The sequence below is a fragment of the Ursus americanus genome, chromosome 2 (assembly GCF_024610735.1).
Source record: "Ursus americanus isolate L20-20 chromosome 2, mUrsAme1.1.p, whole genome shotgun sequence".
Taxonomy (NCBI): domain Eukaryota; kingdom Metazoa; phylum Chordata; class Mammalia; order Carnivora; family Ursidae; genus Ursus; species Ursus americanus.
This window is the reverse complement of record NC_142128.1, coordinates 45,243,742-45,265,407: the sequence shown is the minus strand read 5'-3', so window position 1 is coordinate 45,265,407 and position 21,666 is coordinate 45,243,742. Positions and strand designations below refer to the sequence as shown.

Here is a 21,666-nt window from a genome sequence, read left to right as displayed (position 1 = left end):
TTTTGTCTTGTTCCATTTACATAGTGAGCTTTGGGGTACCTGGGTGGCTCAGTTGGTTAAGCGTCCAACTCATGGTTTCGGCTTGGGTTGTGATCTTGAGATCGAGCTCCACGTTGGGCTCCGCACTCAGCGTGGAGTCGGCTCGAGATTCCCTCTGCCCCGCCCCCTGGTTGCACTCTCTCGCTCCCTCTCTCTCAAATAAATAAATAAAATATTTAAGAAAAGAAAAAGAGCAAACTTTCAGTATATTGGCATTATGTAAGCTTGTTGTAGACTTCTTTAGAGATAGCTTTTATTTAGTAAGGAATTTCCTGGCTATATCTCAGATGAATATTGAATTTTATTAGATATTTTTTCTGTATATACTGAGGTAATCATAGGATTTTTCTCTTTTTATTAGTGTAGTGAATTAAATTGATTTTTAAAAAATGTTAGACCAACGGGGCGCCTGGGTGGCTCAGTTGGTTGAGCGTCTGCCTTTGGCTTGGGTCATGATCCCAGGGTCCTGGGATCCAGCCCCACACCGGGATCCCTGCTCATTGGGGGGAGCCTGCTTCTCCCTCTGCCACTCCGCCTGCTTGTGCACGTGCTCTCTCTCTCTCTCCCTTTCTGTCAAATAAATAAAATCTTTAAAAAAAAAATGTTGGGGCGCCTGGGTGGCGCAGTCGTTAAGCGTCTGCCTTTGGCTCAGGGCATGATCCCGGCGTTCTGGGATCGAGCCCCACATCAGGCTCCTCTGCTGGGAGCCTGCTTCTTCCTCTCACACTCCCCCTGCTTGTGTTCCCTCTCTCGCTGGCTGTTTCTGTCTGTCAAATAAATAAATAAAATCTTTTAAAAAACCAACATTGTATTCCTGATACAGATCTAACTTGGTCATGATATTTTACCCATTTCTGATATTGCTAGTTTTAGTTTGCTAGTGTTTTGCTCAGGATTTTTCATATATATATATATGATATTGGCCCATGACTTCCCTTTTTCTTTCTGTCCTTGTCAGGTTTTGGTGTTGAGGTGGTGCTAATTGCATAAAATAAGGAAGGTAATACACCTTCCTCTGTTCTCTCAGTGAGTTTGTAACAAGATTCGATTTAATTCTTCCTGAAATGTTGGGTAGAATTTGCCAGTGAAGTCATCCAGGCCTGGGGGCTTTCTTTTATAGAAGGATTTTTTTTATCATTCAGTTTATCTTGTGTAACGGTTATGGGACTGTAGGGGTTTTCTACTTCTTTTTAGTCAGTTTTGGTAAATTTTACTTTTCTTGGAATTTGATCATGTAAAAACAGTTTACGCCTGTCCTCATCCTGCAGAAGCTAGGGTAATATCCCCTTTTCCGTTCCTGTTATTGCAGTTCTGTCTTTCTGTCTTAATTAGCCGCATGAGAGGTTTATCAATCTTATTTAGCTTTTGCCTTCATTGAACTTCTGTGTTGTATTTTTGTTTTCTATTTCTTAATTTTATGACTGGCCTCATTATTTTTCCTAAGTATATTCTTTGGTTTCACTTTTAAAAGAACAAAATTTTTGGGTTGGGTGCTTATTAATTTTTACTACATTTTTATTTTTTAGATTATATTTATTTTCTAATATATGTACATGGAACTCATTAGTTTTCAGTGTTTCTTCTACTACAGCATGTGCACTTAGCATCCTAGATTATTAATCAAGTATTGTGTTAGATTATTAATCAAGTAATGTGTTAGCTATGCCCATAAGTTTTATCAATTTTTAGTTTTCATTCAGTTTAAAATATTTTTTGCTTTTTATCATTTCTTTATGTGTCAGAACTTTGCATCTCCTGCTCTTCTCCTTTTACCTGTAGCTGCAGGGAAGGATTTAACTGGCCCAGTGATTGTATATCAGAACTTAAGGTTTAACTTTCAGGCCTGATTCCGGTAGCCACGTCTGTTGGCTCCCAGAGTAGTAGCTTACGAAGAAAGATCATACCATGTGCCCCGTGTTTTCCTGCTTCATACAAAAGAATAAGTAAACGTGGCATTTAGTTCTCTCTTTTGAATCGCTTCCCATCTGTACCATTGTGCAAATGGCACTTGGCCAAAGAGCAGTGAGAAGATAAGAAGTTGTGTTCTAGGGGTGCCTGGGTGGCACAGCGGTTAAGCGTCTGCCTTCGGCTCAGGGCGTGATCCCGGCGTTATGGGATCGAGCCCCACATCAGGCTCTTCAGCTAGGAGCCTGCTTCTTCCTCTCCCACTCCCCCTGCTTGTGTTCCCTCTCTCGCTGGCTGTCTCTCTCTCTGTCAATTAAATAAATAAAATCTTTAAAAAAAAAAAAAAAAGGAAGAAGTTGTGTTCTAAGCTTGTTCCAGGTCCTCACAGGCTGGGTTTCCCCTTCACTTGCTGAAAGTTGTGCCCTCTAACTCCTATTTGCAGGGACTACGGGATCATCCGAACTCTGGATTTACCCATCTATGTCACGCGGGTGAAGGGCAACAATGTGTATTGCCTGGACAGGGAGTGTCGTCCTCGGGTGCTCACCATTGATCCCACTGAGTTCAAGTTCAAGCTGGCCCTGATCAACAGAAAATATGATGAGGTATGAAATGAGAATGCACACAATGGGTGTGAGAGGGCCAGCTCTACTTTTTCCCTCTGAGTGATCGCTCCTTCCTGCCTTACCCCACCCCAAATGTCTAGGTACTGCACATGGTGAGGAATGCCAAACTAGTAGGCCAGTCTATCATTGCTTACCTCCAGAAGAAGGGCTACCCTGAAGTGGCACTGCATTTCGTCAAGGATGAGAAGACTCGCTTTAGTCTGGCACTCGAGTGTGGAAACATTGAGGTGAGGGAGACGTGGTCTTGAGCCCCATGTCATTGCAGAGAAGGTGAGAAGGTTAGGGTTGCATTGAGAGGACATTATTCTCGGCTTGCTTCTTCAGCAGGTATGATGGAATTTGAGATTTTTCTAGTTGTTAGGTAGAGCTATCCTCCTGTTGCTCTTTGCTCATCTCTGCTACTTCCTGTCTCTTTCTGCCGTAGCATTGCTACTGTTGTCATTATCAGTCACTCTGAATTCGTTAACTTCTAGAATCGGAGCAACATAGCACGGAATCTAAAAATCTCATTATTTCCTTCACTTTTTAATGATTGGCTGGCTTAGATGAAGAAGTACTTGTGAAATGTTGGGACCTCGAGGGGCGCCTAGGTGACTCAGTCGGTTAAGCATCTGACTCTTAATTTCAGCTCAGGTCTTGATCTCGGGTCGTGAGTTCAAGCCCCTTGTTGGGCTTCACGCTGGGTATGGAGCCTACTTAAACATAAAATAAAATATAATATTTTTAAAAAAATGTTGGGACCTAGAGTGTACGGGCATTATTTTCAAATGAGGAGAGGGCTTAGGTGAATTGACTTTCTAATTCTGAACTCCCTGCTTTTATTATTTGTTCTGTCTTTCCTAAAGCCCCTGAAGATCTTCGAACTTAGCAAGTAGAAAAAAAGGTAGCTAAGTAAGAATTGGCCTTACGGAATCAGCAAATGATAGATGATTTTGTTGTAAAAGGTAAATTTCTGAGAAGGAGGATAATGTGATGTGATTCTTTCCATGGAGCCAAAGGGACTCTGTTTGGTGATAGGATTTTCAGGAGACTTAGACTGAACACTAGGAGTGATTGCAAGTATAGAGAGTCTGTAGGAGATTGATGTCGAGGCAGATACTTTGACTGTAGTCCCTGGTTGGAGTCAGAGTATCTGCCAACCTGTTAACTCTGACCCTGGGGATCTTTTAGATTGCTCTGGAAGCAGCCAAAGCACTGGATGACAAGAACTGCTGGGAAAAGCTGGGAGAAGTGGCCTTGCTACAAGGGAACCACCAGATTGTGGAAATGTGTTATCAGCGCACCAAAAACTTTGACAAACTTTCTTTCTTGTACCTTATCACTGGCAACCTAGAAAAACTTCGCAAGATGATGAAGATTGGTGAGTCCCCAGAAACTAAGGATGGGAAGAGCAGTCCTTGGGGGCAGAAGGAAGGCATGTAAAGGAGAGCGAGGACTTAAGAGAAAAGACCTAACTTGGTATCTCTTACTGACTTGCTGCAGCTGAGATCCGAAAGGACATGAGTGGCCATTATCAGAACGCCCTCTACCTGGGTGACGTGTCCGAACGTGTGCGGATCCTGAAGAACTGTGGGCAGAGTAAGTAAGCATGCAGGGCTCACCAGCTCTTTTGGGGCTTAGATCGTATTTTCTCTAAACAATGAGTTACCCATGTATAGAGGTATTTCCCTTGGTTGTGCATTTTTCCAGAAGAGACAGCATGCTCCCGTCATGCTCGGAAGACATTCTTCAGAGCCAAATGGAGGTACAGCCAGAATAGTCAGTCTGGTCAAGCCCTCTTAGGAAAACAGTTAATAGTCCTGTAGGAGCTAGGAGGTTTTAAAACATCCTGAAGCAGAGACCCTAGTAAATACACTTGGTTGGGTACCATTAGAATTTTTTTTTTAATTCAAGTCTGGAGGTTTTCTTATTTACTTATTTATTGGTTTATTTATTCAAGGGATATTTTCTGAGAGCCCAGTGTGTACCAGGCACAGTACTAGCATTTGAGATACGCTAGGAAATAAGAAAGATGAGAGATGTGGTTTGGGCAAAGGTGCTAAGCAGTAAAGGGATCAGACTTGCCCTATGTTGTAAAGGTGGAAACGATGTGATTTTTTGAGGGGCTGGATGTGTGACGTGAGGAGAGGAGTCAGGGATGATTCCACGATTCTTGTCAGCACTGATGAGAGAGCTTAAGGATAAGCAACTGTATTAGTTACTTACTGGTGTGTAGCAAATTACCCCAAAGCTGAGTCGTTTAAAACAACAAATGCCGATTACCTCAGTTTGCGGCATGGCTTAGCTGGATGCCTCTGGCTCAGTGTCTCTCAGGAGTCTGCGATCAGGGTGTTGGCCAAGACTGCAGATATCTCAAGGCTTGAGAGGGGGAGGATCCCCTCCCACACTCTCTACAGGGCGGCAGGCAGTCCTCAGGTCCTTGTGGGCTGCTGGCTGGGAAATGTCAATTTTCTGCCATGTAGGCGTCTCCTTAGGGCGCTTTACAGCATGGCAGCTGGTTTCCCTCAGAGCAGGCGATGGCGTCCAGGCCACGGTCTTTGTATCCTAATCTCAGAAGTGAGGTCCCATCGCTTCTGCCAGGTCTTGTTCATTAGAAGTGAGTCAACGAGTCCATTCCACACTGAAGGTGTGGGTGTGGGGGGGGATTTTGCACAGACTTGAATACCAGGAGGCAGGGGTCGCTGGGGGACATCTGGGAGGCTGTCTACCACACAGTCTATTTTCTCTACAGAGTCACTGGCCTATCTCACAGCTGCTACTCATGGCTTAGATGAAGAAGCTGAGAGCCTGAAGGAGACATTTGACCCAGAGAAGGAGACTGTGAGTCTTTATTTACATGAGTGTCTGATTACAAGATTAACTCTGGGATCTGGGGACAGTTTAAATCTACAGATGTTACTCTCCCACCTAGTTACCAGGAGAGGCAGAGAAGCAAAGGAGCTCAAAGGAGGCTCTGTAACCTTCCCTACATGATTCCTGAGAGCTGTTTACTTTTAACCTTCTTCCACCTTTTAGATCCCAGACATCGATCCTAATGCCAAGCTGCTGCAGCCGCCTGCACCTATCATGCCGTTGGACACCAACTGGCCCTTACTGACTGTGTCTAAAGGCTTCTTTGAAGGATCCATTGCCAGCAAGGGTAAGTGCCCACCCCTCCGTGGTGTTCCTGTTGTTGTTTTGTGACGAGCTCTCACAGGGTACCCTCGGCTCCTTTGTCTTTTCTTCTGTGTGAGCATCAGGGAGCATCTCTATGCCAATCTGAGCTATGGTACACGCTTTTAAAAATTAAATAAAAGCATTATGAGATGATTAGAATTTGGAAAGTAGCGGGAGAAAAGAAAGTTGTGTCTTAGTCCAGGCCTTCAACAACCGCTCTGAACATTTGGGTGCATTTCCTTAGGCTTTTCAGTATGTGTGGTCACTCAGTTCCCTTTAGTATTTCATCATTCATGGTGTATGGTCCTAAGGCACCAGGGAAGCGACCTCAGACTCTGGCCTGCAGGTGTATGTAGCCGGGTGCTGCCTCCCGCCGCCACTCCCACCCTTGCCTACTCTGGTTTTCTTGGCTATGTCTCCTGGCTTGTTTTTCTTGGCTGAGAGCCTAGATAGACCCCTGGGCATCTTGTGCCCAGCCCTGCTCGTTCCTCCATCTCTCACCTACCCTGTGTCCCCAAGGCCCGTACACACTGTGGAGGTGGTAGCCTAGCAGAGCTCTCAGCAGGAAACTCTTAAGAGTTGCTAAGTAAAAAATGGTTTAAGAGGGGCACCTAGGGGGCTTAGTCGGTTGAGCATCTGCCTTTGGCTTGGGTTGTGATCCTGGAGTCCTGGGATTGAGCCCCACATCGGGCTCCTTGCTCAGTGGGGAATCTGCTTCTGCCTCTCCCTCTGCCCCTCTCTGTCACTTATGTGCACACGTGCTCGCTCTCTTTCTTTCAAATAAATAAATAAAATCTTAAAAAATAAATGGTTTAAGAGGCAGGTTTTGGTACCAGGAAGGCCTTTCCATCTCTCTTCTATTCCCTCTCTCTTTGAAACCTACTGCAAGTTAGCACAGCATATATGCTACAAGAATAAATAATAAGAACATTAAGTGGACAGAGCCTTGGCACCTGCTTTTGTAAGGATGAAGCTTGCCTGCAGAAGAGGCCAGATCTAGACTTGCCTGGCTATAACCAGCTCCCTTCTGTTCCTCCTCTCTGTAGGCAAGGGAGGAGCACTGGCTGCTGACATTGACATTGACACTGTTGGCACCGAGGGCTGGGGAGAGGATGCGGAGCTGCAGCTAGACGAAGGTAAGAGTGCACTTCTCAGACTCTCCTGGCGGGATGGTGGCCTGGGTGGGAGCTGGGTTGTGGGGCAGTCCTGCAGGGTTCCAGACCATGGGACCCACAAAGATCCTAGCATTGTGCTTTCTTTGGGCTGAGATTATGTCACTCTGCAAATCCACTTTGAGCCTGGATTTTCCTTATAGATGGGTTTGTGGAGGCTACAGAAGGTCTGGGGGATGACGCTCTTGGCAAGGGCCAGGAAGAAGGAGGCGGCTGGGATGTCGAAGAGGACCTGGAGCTCCCTCCTGAGCTGGTGCGTGGGGTTCTAACCCTTAGAAGGCTCCCTCTGCTTCTCCCTGTGCAAGCCGTTGTCCTTCCCGCCCCCACCTGTCCTGAGGCTCCCGAAACAGAGGGTGTCTAGACCCTCCTGGTCTGATGCTTGTCTCCATTTGAAAGAAAGAAGGAGATAACCGGGTTGTGCCAATAGCAGCTTATGAAAAGGCAGCAGGCTCTGTTTGAATTGGAGCTCTTGGTATACCATTTTGTTACTGGGGCAGCTGCTCCTGTTTTGAAGGTCTTCTCCCACAACCATCCCCTTTCCTCCCCAGTCGAGTCTGGGAACAAGGTAAAGGGCTGTGTTTAGATTTTTCAGGACAAAGTGCTTGAATGGCTTACAAAATGACTGACCTGTTTTTCTCTTAGGATATCCCCCCTGGGGCAGCTGGGGGTGCTGAGGATGGATTCTTTGTGCCCCCCACCAAGGGAACCAGCCCAGCTCAGGTAAGTGGGGGAGCACAGCCCTGTGGGCATGACTGGTTCTGAGCTGGCTATGCTGGATTACTATGTAAAGAGTGTCTATACTCTTCTGCTGTAGATACAGAGTAGGGTGGTTTGGGAGGGGAGAGGGCAAAGTTTCACTTGGCTTGGGTTTTCTGTTTCTTGTTAGATCTGGTGCAATAACTCTCAGCTTCCAGTTGATCACATCCTGGCGGGCTCTTTCGAAACAGCCATGCGGGTGAGTTGGTTCTTGTTGAGTGTTCCTTGTTCAGGGTCCCCAGGGAGATGGTTGACTCATCTTAACCAAATGGAAATTAACCTGCCCGCAAGGGCAGAGGTGTGTCTTTATCATGGAAACCCTGGTCTTGCCTAAGGAAACTTGCCTCATAAAGCCTTCCTCTTATGTGCTTTCCATTTGGCTTAGTAATTTCTTCGGGCCACCGTTCCCCCACCCCCATGTATAGTCTGCTTTCTGGCTTACATCAGTGAAGTCAGCGCCCTTCCATGAACAGGTGTGTGTTTTGAACACTAAACCGTATGTTACAACGGCAGTAACAGTAGCTTACAAATGCAACAACCACGGACATTTCTTCAGTGTTGACTGTGTGTCAGGCACTATCCTAAATGGTTTATAGGTATTATTAAATGAGGTAGGTCCTGTAATTAAGTGTAATTTACAGATGAGGAAATAAGTACAGAGAAGTTAAGGACCTTGCCCAAGGTCTGCTAGTTTTTCAGTGGCAGGGTCACAGTTTTTGTGTTTCTTTCCTCCTTTATTCCAGCTCCTTCACGACCAAGTGGGGGTGACCCAGTTTGGCCCCTACAAGCAGCTGTTCCTACAGACCTATGCCCGCGGCCGTACCACCTATCAGGCCTTGCCCTGCCTGCCCTCCATGTACGGCTATCCTAATCGCAATTGGTAAGGCCCCTTGCTCCTGACTTCTGTCTTCCAGCTTGGGGTAGATACTTCAGATGGTAGCCTGGAGGACAGTTAACCCTTGTCCCAGAGCTGAGGTTTCCTAGTAGGAAGAGAACTTATGCTTGACGCTCCCTGAGGCTTGGTTTATACATCTGCTTTCAGTTACCCCTCCTGTTTCCCCTGTTGAGTCTAGTGGATTCCCGATTATCCTTTCTGCTTCTTATGTTTCCAAACTTGCAGGAAGGATGCCGGGCTGAAGAGCGGCGTACCAGCGGTGGGCCTGAAGCTTAATGACCTCATTCAGCGGCTGCAGCTCTGCTACCAGCTCACCACGGTTGGCAAGTTTGAGGAGACTGTGGAAAAATTCCGTTCCATTTTGCTCAGTGTGCCTCTTCTCGTTGTGGACAACAAACAGGAGATTGCAGAGGTAGGAGGGGTAGCCTTTTGGTGTAGTCCTGGGCACCCCCACATACTTGCCTCTGCACCGTGACCTTACTTTGCCCTTCTCTGCAGGCCCAGCAGCTCATCACCATCTGCCGAGAGTACATTGTGGGTTTGTCCATGGAGATAGAAAGGAAGAAGCTGCCCAAAGAGACTCTGGAGCAGCAGAAGCGTATCTGTGAGGTATGATCTCTGGGCCTCTGCACAGTACGGAGGTGTCCTCCCCTTCACTCTCCAGTAGAGCTGAATTCTTGACTTCTGAACCCAGATCCAGTCTGGGGAGTAAGAGAGATTTGGGCCCACTTCTGTGAGGAGAGGGTGTGTTTTTCTGCCCTTCTTCATTCCGTCAGTCCTCCATACCCAGGAGGCAGAAGATCCCTCTGCCGTATAGTCAGTCTTTTTGTTTGCTGTGTGTCATGTTCAGTGCGGTGCCGCAGCCTGTCCCCGATCTAGGTCGGCTGTAGCATCAGCTTGGATGTGTCCTTCCTCTGTCCACCAGATGGCAGCCTATTTCACGCACTCAAACCTGCAGCCTGTGCACATGATCCTGGTGCTGCGGACGGCCCTCAACCTCTTCTTCAAGCTCAAGAACTTTAAGACAGCTGCCACCTTTGCTCGGCGCCTGTTGGAACTTGGGCCCAAGCCGGAGGTGGCTCAGCAGGTAGATGGGAACTCCTGTAAGCATAAAGGAATCAGATCTCACATGGCGGGAGGAAAAGACCAAGGCCCTTGCCTTGAAACAAAGCACTAAAGAATAACAGTCAGTGAAAGGAGCCACCAGAACACCATCCCCTTTACGTAGTGGCAGGGGGGCCTCCTTTTGTTCCTGGAAAATGAACTTCTAACTCGTTCGGCCATGGTGCAGGCGTTGAGTGACCTACTACCTAGAATAGCTCCAGCCTCCCTCTGCCTAAACTCTGCTACCCATTGCCACCACTGCTAACCTACACACACACGTGCTGCTACTTGTGTTCTCTAAAAGCATTCCTCTCGGGCAGTCGAAGCCAGTTTTAAGCCTTTGAGTCCTGACCCTGATAATTCCCAGACTTGGTGGAGGAATATGGGTCTAGATCCATGGAACCACTTTGTATTGAGAAGGGAAAATCCTGATACAGCAGGGATGGTGATTGTGATCCCTTCACATGTGTCCTGTACGAAGGACACATTCTGTCTTCACTCAGTACAATTGCATCTTGAATAAAAGAAACTACTAAACCGTGGTGCTGAGATCATTTGAGTTCTGATTTGCAGTTTTTGGTCCTCTTAAGTAAAATATTCATTCCCTCCTTCAGACCCGCAAAATTCTGTCTGCCTGTGAGAAGAACCCCACAGATGCCTACCAGCTCAATTATGACATGCACAACCCTTTTGACATCTGTGCTGCATCCTATCGGCCCATCTACCGTGGAAAGCCAGTAGAGAAATGTCCGCTCAGTGGGGCCTGCTATTCCCCCGAGTTCAAGGGTCAAATCTGCAAGGTCACTACAGTAAGTACTGTTCTCTAGAAATGCATCCAGGATATTGTGGGAAGAATAAAGAGAAAGCATGTTGGTCCTGTTTTTCTCCTGTATTTGCCTGTAGCTCCTTGAGGCAGTGATACTGAAGAAAGCTAGAGTTTCTCCCACTGCTGTTTACCGATCCATAACAGACATTAACAACGTACTCTGCTGTACTCCCTGAAGAATGGAGGGAGTAAGCTTTCTGGACTTTTCGCCCTCATAAATCCCTAATTTTTCCCTGTTTCCTTTTCCACAGGTGACAGAGATTGGCAAAGATGTCATTGGTTTAAGGATCAGTCCTCTGCAGTTCCGCTAAGGCCCCGTTTGGTGTGTGCAGGTCAATGACCATATTTTCCTCCGGAGAATCAGTCTCTATGTCCTTCTAGCTCCTTCTTCCTCAACTGCCCTTCAAATTATTGACATTTAGCTCTCCTGCCCTAAGATCTAGTGTCCCTTTCTCTTCTGTGGCTAATCAGAATGTCTACACTTAACTATGTGTCATCTTCTCAAGGGTGACTACAGTCGTGGTCGCAGTTGGCCTTGCCTTCCCAGCTTAGATCATTCAAGCAACAAATGAAAACTCAGTGATGCACATTTGCTTACTGAATTCCTTTCATGTTTATCCTTTCTCTCACCACCACCTTTGTATCTTCTTTTGGAAAGAAGCAGGATGTAATAAATAAGATTGCGTCTTTCACTCGGCCACAGCAAACCCTTAGCCATCCCCCGTTTTCCTTGGACATTTAAACTCCCAGGCAGGTGCCCTCTGTGTGCCCAGAAACTTCAAGTCTGAGAAGAAACTCGTTTTCGAAAAATGCACACTACCTTTTATTGATTTGTTCTTTATAGCCATTGTTCTTGTGCTTTGTTTCTCATCCTTAATAAAGTAGATTTCTACGAGTTTTGTGACCCCATTTGTTTCCCGGACACCCTCATGTTCCTGCTCCATGTAACTGCCTCACCAAAACAGATAGCTCTTTTTAAATTTTGTAATTAAAATTACTTAGAGTTACTTATAATTTAAATTACTTACTTTAGTAAGTAATAAATGCCCATTGTCTTTTAAAAAAAGCATATATTGTTCATATATTAAACTGTGAGAATGTAGAAAGCAAGTCGCTCCCCATGTCCATTACTGATGATGGCCTCCTTCCCCGCTTTTGCTAGTTACAGCCAGTCCTTACTGAGCACCTACCACGTACCGGTTGTACTGGTCTCTGTTCTAGATGTTTCACAGGTCATACACACATATAAGATTAATAAGTAACATGTAATATATGTTATAACGATAACATTGGCAACACAGTAGTTTGCTTGTCATGTGCTAAGACTATATTGGATAGAGTAACATCCTGTGCCTGTGATTACAGTTTGTACTTTTTTTCATTTTAAACTCACGTTTTTAATAAACAATGCATTCATATAGTTCAAAACTCAGTAAAGGTAAGAAGCTATTCTGTGACATCTTTCTTCCACTCTTTTCCTCAGCTACCCAGTTCCTGTCACCTTCCCCCCAATAAGGAGCCGCTCTTGGCGTCCTCGTCTGCACCGGCGGTTTGTGTGCACACAAGCAGACAGAAGTATGTTCCTCCCTGTCCCCTGCCATACATACGTGAAGCATGCTACTGAATGATTTTGCACTTGTTAGTTTTAGCATGTACCGCATTGAAGGTATTTTCCTATGTCGTATGTTAGCTTCCCCTTTTTTACTTCTCTGCATAGTGTACCATTGTACGATTTAGTTTACGTAAGTTGCCTTCTTTGTTGATGGGTATTTAGATTGTTCTCAATGTTTGACTTATAAAAAATGCTGCAATGAATAACTTGAACATACATTGTACAGTCTGGGGAAGCATGTCTGCAGGACAGACTCCTTGAGATGGAATTCCTGCATCCAAGAGCACAGGCCTTGATACTTTTAGCTTTAAGAGCTACTTGCATAAACTTAAAGTCTCCAAACAAAGGCTGCCTTCTCAAAAACCTCGAATACTACTCTGATGACACTCAAGTTGTCAACGTTCTTTCTGCAAACAGGCAAGTTGGTGATAAATTTGGGAAAAAAATTCTTTTTGTAAGTTTAAAAGTCAAATTCCAAAACTAACTTTGCATACAAACATAAACTTTATTCTGAACTGAGGGATATAAAAAAAAAGGGACGATCCGTGCTTCCTGAAGTTCATGTTATTGGGGAAAATGAAATGGATATATGTAAAATAATTGTATCAGGCAAGAATTTGAAGTTGATCAATAAACAGTGGAGAGCCATTAAGTCCTTAAGCGAGAGAGTGATAGAAAGAAAACGCTATAGGGGCACCTGGGTGGCTCAGTTAAACATCGACTCGATCTCAGGTCTCAATCTCAGGGAGCCTATTTAAAAAAAAAATGCTGTAAAACAATTTGCAACAGTGTTCACTATGCATTAGAAAGGCAGGAGATGAATAAATGTGAAGATGAAGGTTTAGAAATATCACTAGTAAGAGAAAAGCAGAAGCAAGTTTAAGAAATGATGCAAAGGAAGAATTAATGCTTGTTTTCAACTCCATGTTCTCTGTTACCGCCAGTATTTTCCTTCTTAACATCCTTATGTTACCACATTAATATAAAGCCAACAGAAATACCTCTAATGTGCCTTGATAGAACGATAGTCACATTGGAGATAACGCATGTAAATTTGGAGTTGAAGGTTTGGAGTTGAATGAGGAAGCCTGGAATAGATTCTGTTATAGGTGTTGGGGAGAAAGGGGTTAATCAGAGGCAGTTTCCATTATAGAAGTTTAGAATTGAAAGGAACTTCAATGTTACATAGTTGCAATCAGAGGCCTTGAGTGGTGAAGGGTTTTGAACAAAAGTAGTTACAGAATTGGGACAGGGATTTAAGTCAGCTGACTTTCCATTCAGAATGTTTTCTCCTGAGTCACACCACTTGTGCCTGGAACGATACAGTAGGTTTTGCACAGGTAGGATTTTAAAAATCTGTGAAGGAAAGGGAAAGGTACCTAAGCTGGTGCTTGATACAGAAATCAAGCGTGTGTTCAGGAAGCCAAGGACGAAAGCTGTGAAGTGACTTCATTTAGGTGTAATTTCTCCCTTTTAAGCTCCATAGCACTTTATCCTTCTTTTGAGACCTTTACCTTGTACCATATTTTCTGCGCGTCTGTCTGATCCTACCTCCAGCCTAATCCCCAGGCAGCTGTCTGGGGATTTTTACAGCAGGGGCTGGTCCTGACTTGCCTCTTCTCCTCCGTTGTGCCCGGCACAGGATCCTAAACAGTGGATGCCCTCCAAGTGCTAAAGTCGGCTTGCGTGAAGAGGAGGGAAGGGATGTGTAGAGCTGTCTCTATCCGCGCCTCCCCCAGCTTCTCTGGGTTGGAGGTTGGGTTCTGTCTGGAGAAAAGGAGATCGTTCAGGGAAGGCAGGTCGATCACTACTACATTTGAATTGTCCCCTGGCTTGGTCCAGGGCCCCAGCCTGGCTTTTTCTGCCTGAATTGCTTCAGCCGACACTGGGTTCTACGTTCCCAGGCCTGTGGCCTTCAGTCTGGCAGTCCTGATGGGGAACAGGAGGTGAGAGCGAGCCGCTAGACTCCACAGAGAAGTGGGCCTCGTCAGGGTCTGGGCGGGCAAAGAGCGGCCGGCGAGCGTCTCCGGAGCCGCAGGCCCCAGCCCAGGAGCTGAGAACCCAGCAGTGAAGGCAACAGACGGAAATCCTTGCTGGCGTCATGTTTAAATTCTAGGCGGCGGCGGCGGCGGGGAGACAGGAAACCAGGGAAGTAAAATACATCCAGTGCCAGGGAGTGTGAAGTGTTGAGGAAAACGATGAAAGACCTACTTCTCTGGATAATGCGAGAAGTTGAAATAAAGGAAGCCAGGCTACTAAGTAACCTGGCAAAAGTTAACAGTAACTTCCACTCCGTTAGTTCAACGGTTCCTGGCTAGAAGGGAGAAAAGAAAAGAAAAAAACCCCCAAGACCTCAAAACCCCAAAGCAAAAACAACCCACAAAGCTTCCTGTCCCTTTAAAAATGGCGGCTCCGTACCGATCAACACTGCTATTGGTTGCACTAGGGGAAGGGGCGGGACGCGGGGGCGGGGCGCCGGCGCCGCTGAGACCCGCCTCCTACGGCAAGCCGGAGAGAGCAAGATGGCCGCTGCTGAGGAGGACTGTGGTGCTGGGGCCGACGCTGACCGGGAATTGGAAGAGCTCCTGGAAAGTAAGAGCTCGTAATGGGAGATGCCCGACGGGGGCGGTTGTGAGGGGTCATTCGAGGGTAAACTGAACCTGAGATATTGGGGGCGGGGCGGGAGAGGCTTTCCAAAGGTTGACCGGGGGCGGAGGGTCTGCCTGCGACTCCGAAGAAAATCTCTGGGTCACCCTCTCCTTCCTCCGCGGCGGGAGCTAGGGAGCCCACTTCGGGCCCCTAAGCGTGTCAGACCGTTGATCTCCGGGCCGGAGGGGAAACGGTAACCCACTGGATGGCGTTTCACGATCCGACCCCGAACTCCCCTTGCTCTAGGTGAGCAAGTTCTTGGACCTAAGTTCCTTCCCGCCAACAGCATTCGGTCCTTGGTGGCCAGCGACCCCGACGCCCACTGACTGCGTGCTTTAAGTGTCGACAAGCCCGTGGCGCGGCTTTCTGTGCACTGTCCTGTCCTCACTTGCCTTTTCTCCAGGCCTTTCACCTTTTCCTCAGCAGGCCCCATTCCAGTTCTTTCACCATGTCAGAGCTCAAGCCAACTCCCTTCTACGGTTTTAGGGGGAGACAGTTCACCCTCCTGAAAGAAGCTGAATGTTCTTTTCTTCCTTAGCCCTGTCCTCCGCTCCTCTGTTGGTTGTTTGCCCACAGTGGGCCATGCCCTCCCCCTAGGCCAGGCAGGCAGAATGGTGGTGAGCACTCAGGTGTTTCAGGGCATATGTTTCAGGTGAGTATGTTTTGTCTCTTGCCCGTCACAGAGATGTGGGCAGACGGAAAGACAGAAATGGAGAGGAGTGCCAGGTGACTCTGTGTGGATTGGCACACAGTTAGCTGCAGAGACGAGGCCAGAGGGAGCTCTAGGAGCTTTGCCCAGGGAGGGCTAAATCGGAGGATAAGACAAGAGAACTTAATGCTCTCCAGAGAGTACAGCGTGCTATCCCTCAGTTCGTGCTAGTACCAGGACCCATGGGAAGCTGCGAGGAACATCATGTGGCTTCTGCTTTCTTGCCAAAAATTATTCCTGTTAGGGCTCCAGAGTGAGTTCAGGGGTTTAAGGACATCTGTGCTCTCTGCTCCTGTTGGATATTTGTGTGGGATTTCTGGGGCATCATTAGATGTGGCAAGCAAGGCACTGTGTAGACAGAGATGTCTTTGCAGAACTTTTAATTCTCTCCTCCCAGCTCTAAGAGAGATGCCTCTTCCACCTTAAGGGATTTCTTCTCCTTTGATCACATAAATTGGGTAATGAGGCAGGAAGTGGAAAGCTTATTGAGGGGTGGGCCAGGAGAGGGAGACTCGAAAGAAAGAAAGAAAAGAAAGAAAGGGAAAGGGAAAGGAAAGGAAAATTTAGGAAGGTTGGCAGTTTGAAAGATTGTTCTCTTAATGCTTTGCCCAGAACTACCCTCCCCGACCCCAGCCTTGCATCCTCATCCATCCCCCAACACACACACTATGTCTCTTGTCTCTGAAGGTGCTCTTGATGATTTCGATAAGGCCAAACCCTCCCCAGCACCCCCTCCTACCACCACGGCCCCTGATGCTTCGGGGCCCCAGAAGAGATCGCCAGGAGACACTGCCAAAGTATAAATTCCGCCCTCTTAAGGGAGGGGGAGGGGATGGGCATGCATCTCTGAGCAGAGGTGGGGCATGCCCCTGTGGGTTGGAGTGGACCGGGGGGAGGAGGCCTTGGCCTTACACTGCTGAGTGCTCTTTCAGGCCTCAGTCCTGGTAAACAGAGACTTTCGATGATGAAGTGGTGGCATCTCGAGGACGTTCTTTGAAAAAAGAGCAGGTTTAAATGGTTGGTTTGGGAATGCCACCCCATACCCTTTCCTCAGTGGCCAGATGCCTTTCTTACTGTTCTCCGTAAGAGAAGTAGTGAGAATGTCCAGTGGAGGTGGGCAGGAGGGAAGCTCTGCATTTCCCAGAGCCACTGCCTGTGGCTTCTGGCAGAGGGATGCCAAGTAAGAGATGCATTTTGGCCACCCCTTCCCTGCAGGATGCCCTCTTTGCCTCCCAAGAGAAGTTTTTCCAGGAACTGTTCGACAGCGAGCTGGCTTCCCAAGCCACTGCAGAGTTCGAGAAGGCAATGAAGGAGTTGGCTGAGGAGGAGCCCCACCTGGTGGAGCAGTTCCAAAAGCTCTCAGAAGCCGCTGGGAGAGTGGGTGAGGAGGAGGCCTCAGGGCGGGAACTGTCTGCGCAAACTCTATCATCTTTGTTGCCTGAGAACACTGGAACTCTGAGTAAAGCTGATGGCGCTCATTTATGTCGCTGCTGTGGGGTGGGGCCAGGAGATGGGAAGAGGGATGGGAACAGAGCTTAATGAAAGGGATGAGAAGTCATTGAAAAGATTATTGAAAACTGACCATTTTAAAGGTCACAGTGCTGTGGGTGTCATGGTGGAGAACAAACTGACACACATAGTTCATGTAGATTCGTGAAAATGACTATGAAGATAACCACAGAGGAGTCAGAGATTTGGAGAGCTAGCGATCCCCTAGTAGATGTTCCATATCCAAGCTGATAACCAGGTCAGTCTGGGTAAGCAGACAGTTAAAAGCTAAGGACCTTGGCTTTCTTGATCTTCCTTAGGCAGTGACGCAACCTCCCAACAAGAATTTACGTCTTGCCTGAAGGAGACACTAAGTGGACTCGCCAAAAATGCCACTGATCTTCAGGTGAGGGAAAGGGGTAGGGGCCACAAGGGACCTCTCAGGCACACTGGCAGCAGAGTCTCAAAAGACAGACTCTATCTGGCAGCTTGTGAAGTCTGTTCCTGCCACACGATTTTGCTGCAGGCAAGTTTAAATAGTTCTTTCCCACCTGAAAGGGTGGTAAGCATCCCAAGAACGCAGTATGCAGATCTTTCTCACTTTATGATGGGGTTACACCCTGATAAATCCATCATAAGTTGGAAATATCATAAGTTGAAAATGCATTTAATACACCGACCCTACTGTACATCACAGCTTAGCCTCGCCTACCTTGAACACATTTAGAACACTTACATGAGCCTATAGTTGGGCAAAACCACCCACCACAAAGCCTGTTTTCTAATAAAGTGTTGAGTATCTCATGTAATTTATTGAATGCTGTGCTGAAAGTGAAAAACAGAGTGGTCGGCAGGGGATGGGATGGTTGTCAGTGCATCAGTTGTTGACCCTGGTGATCACATGGCTGCCTGGGAGCCATGGCTGCTGCCCAGCGTTACAAGAGAGTATCATCTGCATATCACTAGTCTGGGAAAAGGTCCAAATTCAAAATGGGAAGTACAGTTTCTACTGAATGTGTGTCCCTTTCACACCATCCTAAAGTTGAGAAAAGGTCCTAAGTCAGGGACCATCTGTATTTGCCCACCTCCTTCCTATCCTTTCTAGAACTCAGGCATGTCAGAGGAGGAACTGACCAAGGCCATGGAAGGGCTGGGCATGGATGAAGGGGACGGGGATGGGAACATCCTCCCCATTATGCAGAGCATCATGCAGAACCTCCTGTCCAAGGACGTGCTGTACCCGTCACTGAAGGACATTACTGAGAAGGTTTGTGGACTCAGTGTCTGCGTCTCCTCCTTGTTCTCCGTTGTGTCAGCCCCTGTGGGCTACTTTGTCTGCTCAGAGCCTGCAGAGCTAGAGAGTAACTCAAGTACATGAGCCATCTACTCTTTTCTCCTTTGTGTATTTGGAGTGGGAGGGCTGGGGAGGAGCTATGTCTCTGGCAATAAAGGTACCACACTAAAGATGTTGAAGGTAGAAGGGGAAGTCCTCCAGCTCTGGTTTCTTTAAACTGGTCTGGGACTAATGTCTGACCAGCCCTTTCTTTTGCTTGTTGTATGTGACGAGCAGTGTAAGAGTAGTGTAAAAGATAGTCCCTGTTGTCAGAGAGCTTACGCTTTCACTGGGATAGAAGTGAAAATACAGGAATAGAAGCTTTTCAGTGACACAGTACGACATGTGGCCAAGTGTGAAGTGAGCAGGCCATGGTCTGGGTGGACCAAAGCCGGCTCTCAAGCTAAGAACGGTTCTTACACTTTAAAGGTCGTAAAGTCAAAACAGAAAAAGAAAGAGTATGTGACAGAGATCACCTAGGGCCTGTCAGGGCTAAAATATTCGTATGTAGCCCTTCCCAGAAGAAGTGCGCCGTCCTCTGGTGACCGTCCGTGCTGGCATAGACAGGTGACGTGGTTGGAGTCAGTGCTGCTTCTTACGCTGAACTCGCTTTAGTTTTTCTTTCCTCCGTGTTCTCCCCTTTCCCTTCATATTTTATTGTTTTTCACGTTTCATTGCCTTTCCTATCCATTGTTTATTAATTCTTACCCACCCATTCTCTCTTTCCTTAGTATCCAGAATGGTTGCAGAGTCACCGGGAGTCTCTTCCTCCAGAGCAGTTTGAAAAATACCAGGAACAACATAGTGTCATGGGCAAGATATGTGAGCAGTTTGAGGCAGAGACCCCCACAGACAGTGAGGCCACTCGGAAGGCTCGTTTTGAGTTAGTACTGGATCTTATGCAGCAGGTAAGGCCTCCTCTTGCTGTCTGCCCACTGGTGCTGTCTGTTTGGGTGTTAGGCGGAGGAGGTATCTGGGAAGAATGCCCCACTGCCAAACCCAGGTGGAAGAGGGAGCAGAAGAGAGGTCCTGTAGCCGGCTCCCCAGAAGACAGGAGAGAGACCGTGGCTCAGATTCTTCTCTGGGCTGTTACATTGGTTCCTAGGATTTTCTCTTTCTCAAGCTCCTCTTATTTTCTAGCTACAGGATTTGGGCCATCCTCCAAAAGAACTGGCTGGAGAGATGGTGAGTATATCTTCTCCTAGATTTGAATCTGAGTCCCAAGTTTCTGGAATTCTGTAAACTTTAATGATTGCACATGAGGTGATCACTGTGGCTATGGGGGAAGCACCTTCAAAAGCTCTCACTTGAGGTAAGAGCAATAATCTCAGTCCCTCCATCTCTTCTCCAGCCTCCTGGCCTCAACTTTGACCTGGATGCCCTCAATCTGTCGGGCCCACCAGGTGCCAATGGCGAACAGTGTCTGATCATGTGAAACACAACACGTGTCTGTCCCTGATTCCCAGCCATGGGGAACATCTGGAGTCAGCAGAACCACTGGGAGCTGAGGCAGGAGTGTCGTCTGCAAGAGCAGTCTGCGCACTGCCCTCTGTCATCCCAGCTGAGATCGTGCCATACCAGCTGAGGCTTTTACTCTGTCTTTCTATAAATACGGCCCATTGTGTAGGCCGCTTCCGTGAGCCCTATCCATGTGGTTTCTGCTGCTAGCAAAGGCCCGGCTACCTACCGGGTGAAGGAAGGCATCCCTTGTGGGGCATGTACTTTCCTTCCTCCCAAATGATGTTATATATGGCCACACTGATGTTCACTTTTGCATCCAGGGTCTTCGTGCCTTGTCTCTACTCCCTCTTGGACCTGGGGAGCAGAGACAGAGTCCTGGGACTCTGTATTTCTCTAGTGCTTTCGGGCAGGGCCTTTGGGAATGAATGGGGAGAAATTCAGCCTGGGCTGGGGCTTTAGGTCTGTCACTATGTCCTCTTGCCTTCAGACAGACCATTGTGAATTCTGTGAAGGAAAAGGAGGTGGGGGCTTTTGCATCTAATCACAGTAGGGTTGAAAGAGAAGCCCCGGGATTCTCTTCTGTCCAGGTGCTGAGCCTTCAACTCCCTGTTCCAGCCTGAGACCTCAAGTTGCTACCTTGGATCTTTGTACAATCCTGTGTGATCTGGGTGAAACTAGCCCTTGACCTTCCTGCACCCCCTGCCTCTCGTCATCTTCTCTCTTTAAATACCTGTTTATTCCAACCCTTCTCTGAACCCAAGCTGTGACAAAGAAGGGCCATCCTGTTTCCCCTCATCTGGGCCATCCACTACTCTGATTGGCCCCTCTCCCTGGAAAACATATATAATTACAGTGTCAGGTCTAGGAAATGAATGACTGTTCTTCCCCAGATACGTTCTGGCTTATTTGAGACCTCTGATTTCTCCGAATCCTGTCCCTTGATTAAGCAGGTGACTTGGGAATGGGAGTGGGGTGCAGCCTGGGTCTTTTTTCTTGACTAATAAATATTCTGATTAAGGAGTGTGGCCTGTTTTTCATTCAGGTCTTTCTCTGATCTTCCTCACCTTCTGTAGGCTGTGGTGTGAGGAATGTTTGTAGACTAGTTCTGCATAACTTTGCAGTGCTGGATTCTACCACCACCCTCCTTCCCCAGCTCAGTCTGCACCTCACTTGGCAAAGGAGAGTGAATGACCATCTTGCCTCATTCCCTCTGGGTGTTTCAATCTGGGAAGCCCTTCAAATGGTACTGTACCCTAACATTTGACATTCTTATTGTAAGTAATATATCGTTAACATTTTTTTTTTTAATAATTTTTTTTTTTTTTTGAGTTGACCTTGCACCTCTCTTTGGGAGCCAGTGCATCCATGGACGTTGGCTGCCATGTGTTGGTGGGTACTCTGGTCAGGCCAGCTGGCTGTCCCGTGTCAGCACTCAGAAGATGATGCACAGAGCAAGGGTACATTCAGCATCTGAGTCACTTCGTGCTCCTGACATGCCGCTTTCCTTGGGTTAAGCTTTTCAGCCCTTAAAAGGATCCTACATGTTCTTTAGTATTGACAAGGAAGGAAGTGCTCTGGGGGCCTCAGACTGGGAACATCCAGCTACTGTACCTTATCAGAGTATGGAAGAGCCCCAGTCTGAATCTGAGACTCCTCTACTCTGCAGGAGGTGGGAACAGTGCAGGCAGGCTTGTGATGGTGGTCACAGGGCCTGAAGGGCCAAAAGTCTCTCCATCTAGCTCCGGCCAAAAGCTGGGCGAGGATAGAGGGGAGAAGGGAAGAACAAAAAGGCCCTGCCCCTTCAACCAAGTGCCTACGGTACTGGCGGCTTTCTGTTACAAATTCTCAGTCCTGCTGGCCTAGTCAGGGCTTGCTCCAGGAATCTAAACAGTTGCCCTCGTCCAACTTAGTTTTGTTCCCAAGCCATTTGTTTTC

At 47.3% G+C, this 21,666-nt stretch overlaps 2 protein-coding genes across 3 annotated transcripts in view; both read left to right on the top strand.

The window, feature by feature from the left end:
• Window positions 1–11,374, top strand: part of COPA (coat protein complex I subunit alpha) — a 42,307-nt gene extending 30,933 nt beyond the window's left edge. For both annotated transcript variants that reach the window (XM_045783955.2, XM_045783956.2), the window contains exons 18-33: window positions 2,387–2,549; window positions 2,651–2,797; window positions 3,741–3,930; window positions 4,053–4,148; window positions 5,302–5,390; window positions 5,586–5,709; window positions 6,773–6,862; window positions 7,042–7,151; window positions 7,541–7,618; window positions 7,785–7,853; window positions 8,398–8,534; window positions 8,775–8,961; window positions 9,048–9,158; window positions 9,475–9,636; window positions 10,268–10,462; window positions 10,731–11,374. In XM_045783955.2, the coding sequence (XP_045639911.2) occupies window positions 2,387–2,549; window positions 2,651–2,797; window positions 3,741–3,930; window positions 4,053–4,148; window positions 5,302–5,390; window positions 5,586–5,709; window positions 6,773–6,862; window positions 7,042–7,151; window positions 7,541–7,618; window positions 7,785–7,853; window positions 8,398–8,534; window positions 8,775–8,961; window positions 9,048–9,158; window positions 9,475–9,636; window positions 10,268–10,462; window positions 10,731–10,790 (2,008 nt within the window). In that variant the 3' untranslated portion in view covers window positions 10,791–11,374. The remainder of the gene's footprint in view (window positions 1–2,386; window positions 2,550–2,650; window positions 2,798–3,740; window positions 3,931–4,052; window positions 4,149–5,301; window positions 5,391–5,585; window positions 5,710–6,772; window positions 6,863–7,041; window positions 7,152–7,540; window positions 7,619–7,784; window positions 7,854–8,397; window positions 8,535–8,774; window positions 8,962–9,047; window positions 9,159–9,474; window positions 9,637–10,267; window positions 10,463–10,730) is intronic.
• A 3,169-nt stretch (window positions 11,375–14,543) lies between these two features.
• On the top strand, window positions 14,544–20,752 carry PEX19 (peroxisomal biogenesis factor 19). The gene is made up of 8 exons (XM_045783967.2): window positions 14,544–14,683; window positions 16,137–16,246; window positions 16,665–16,830; window positions 17,258–17,343; window positions 18,043–18,204; window positions 19,002–19,178; window positions 19,411–19,455; window positions 19,622–20,752. Exons 1-8 carry the CDS (start codon window positions 14,614–14,616, stop codon window positions 19,703–19,705), a joined length of 900 nt encoding a protein of 299 aa, XP_045639923.1. The 5' UTR covers window positions 14,544–14,613; the 3' UTR covers window positions 19,706–20,752.
• Window positions 20,753–21,666: the final 914 nt, after the last annotated feature.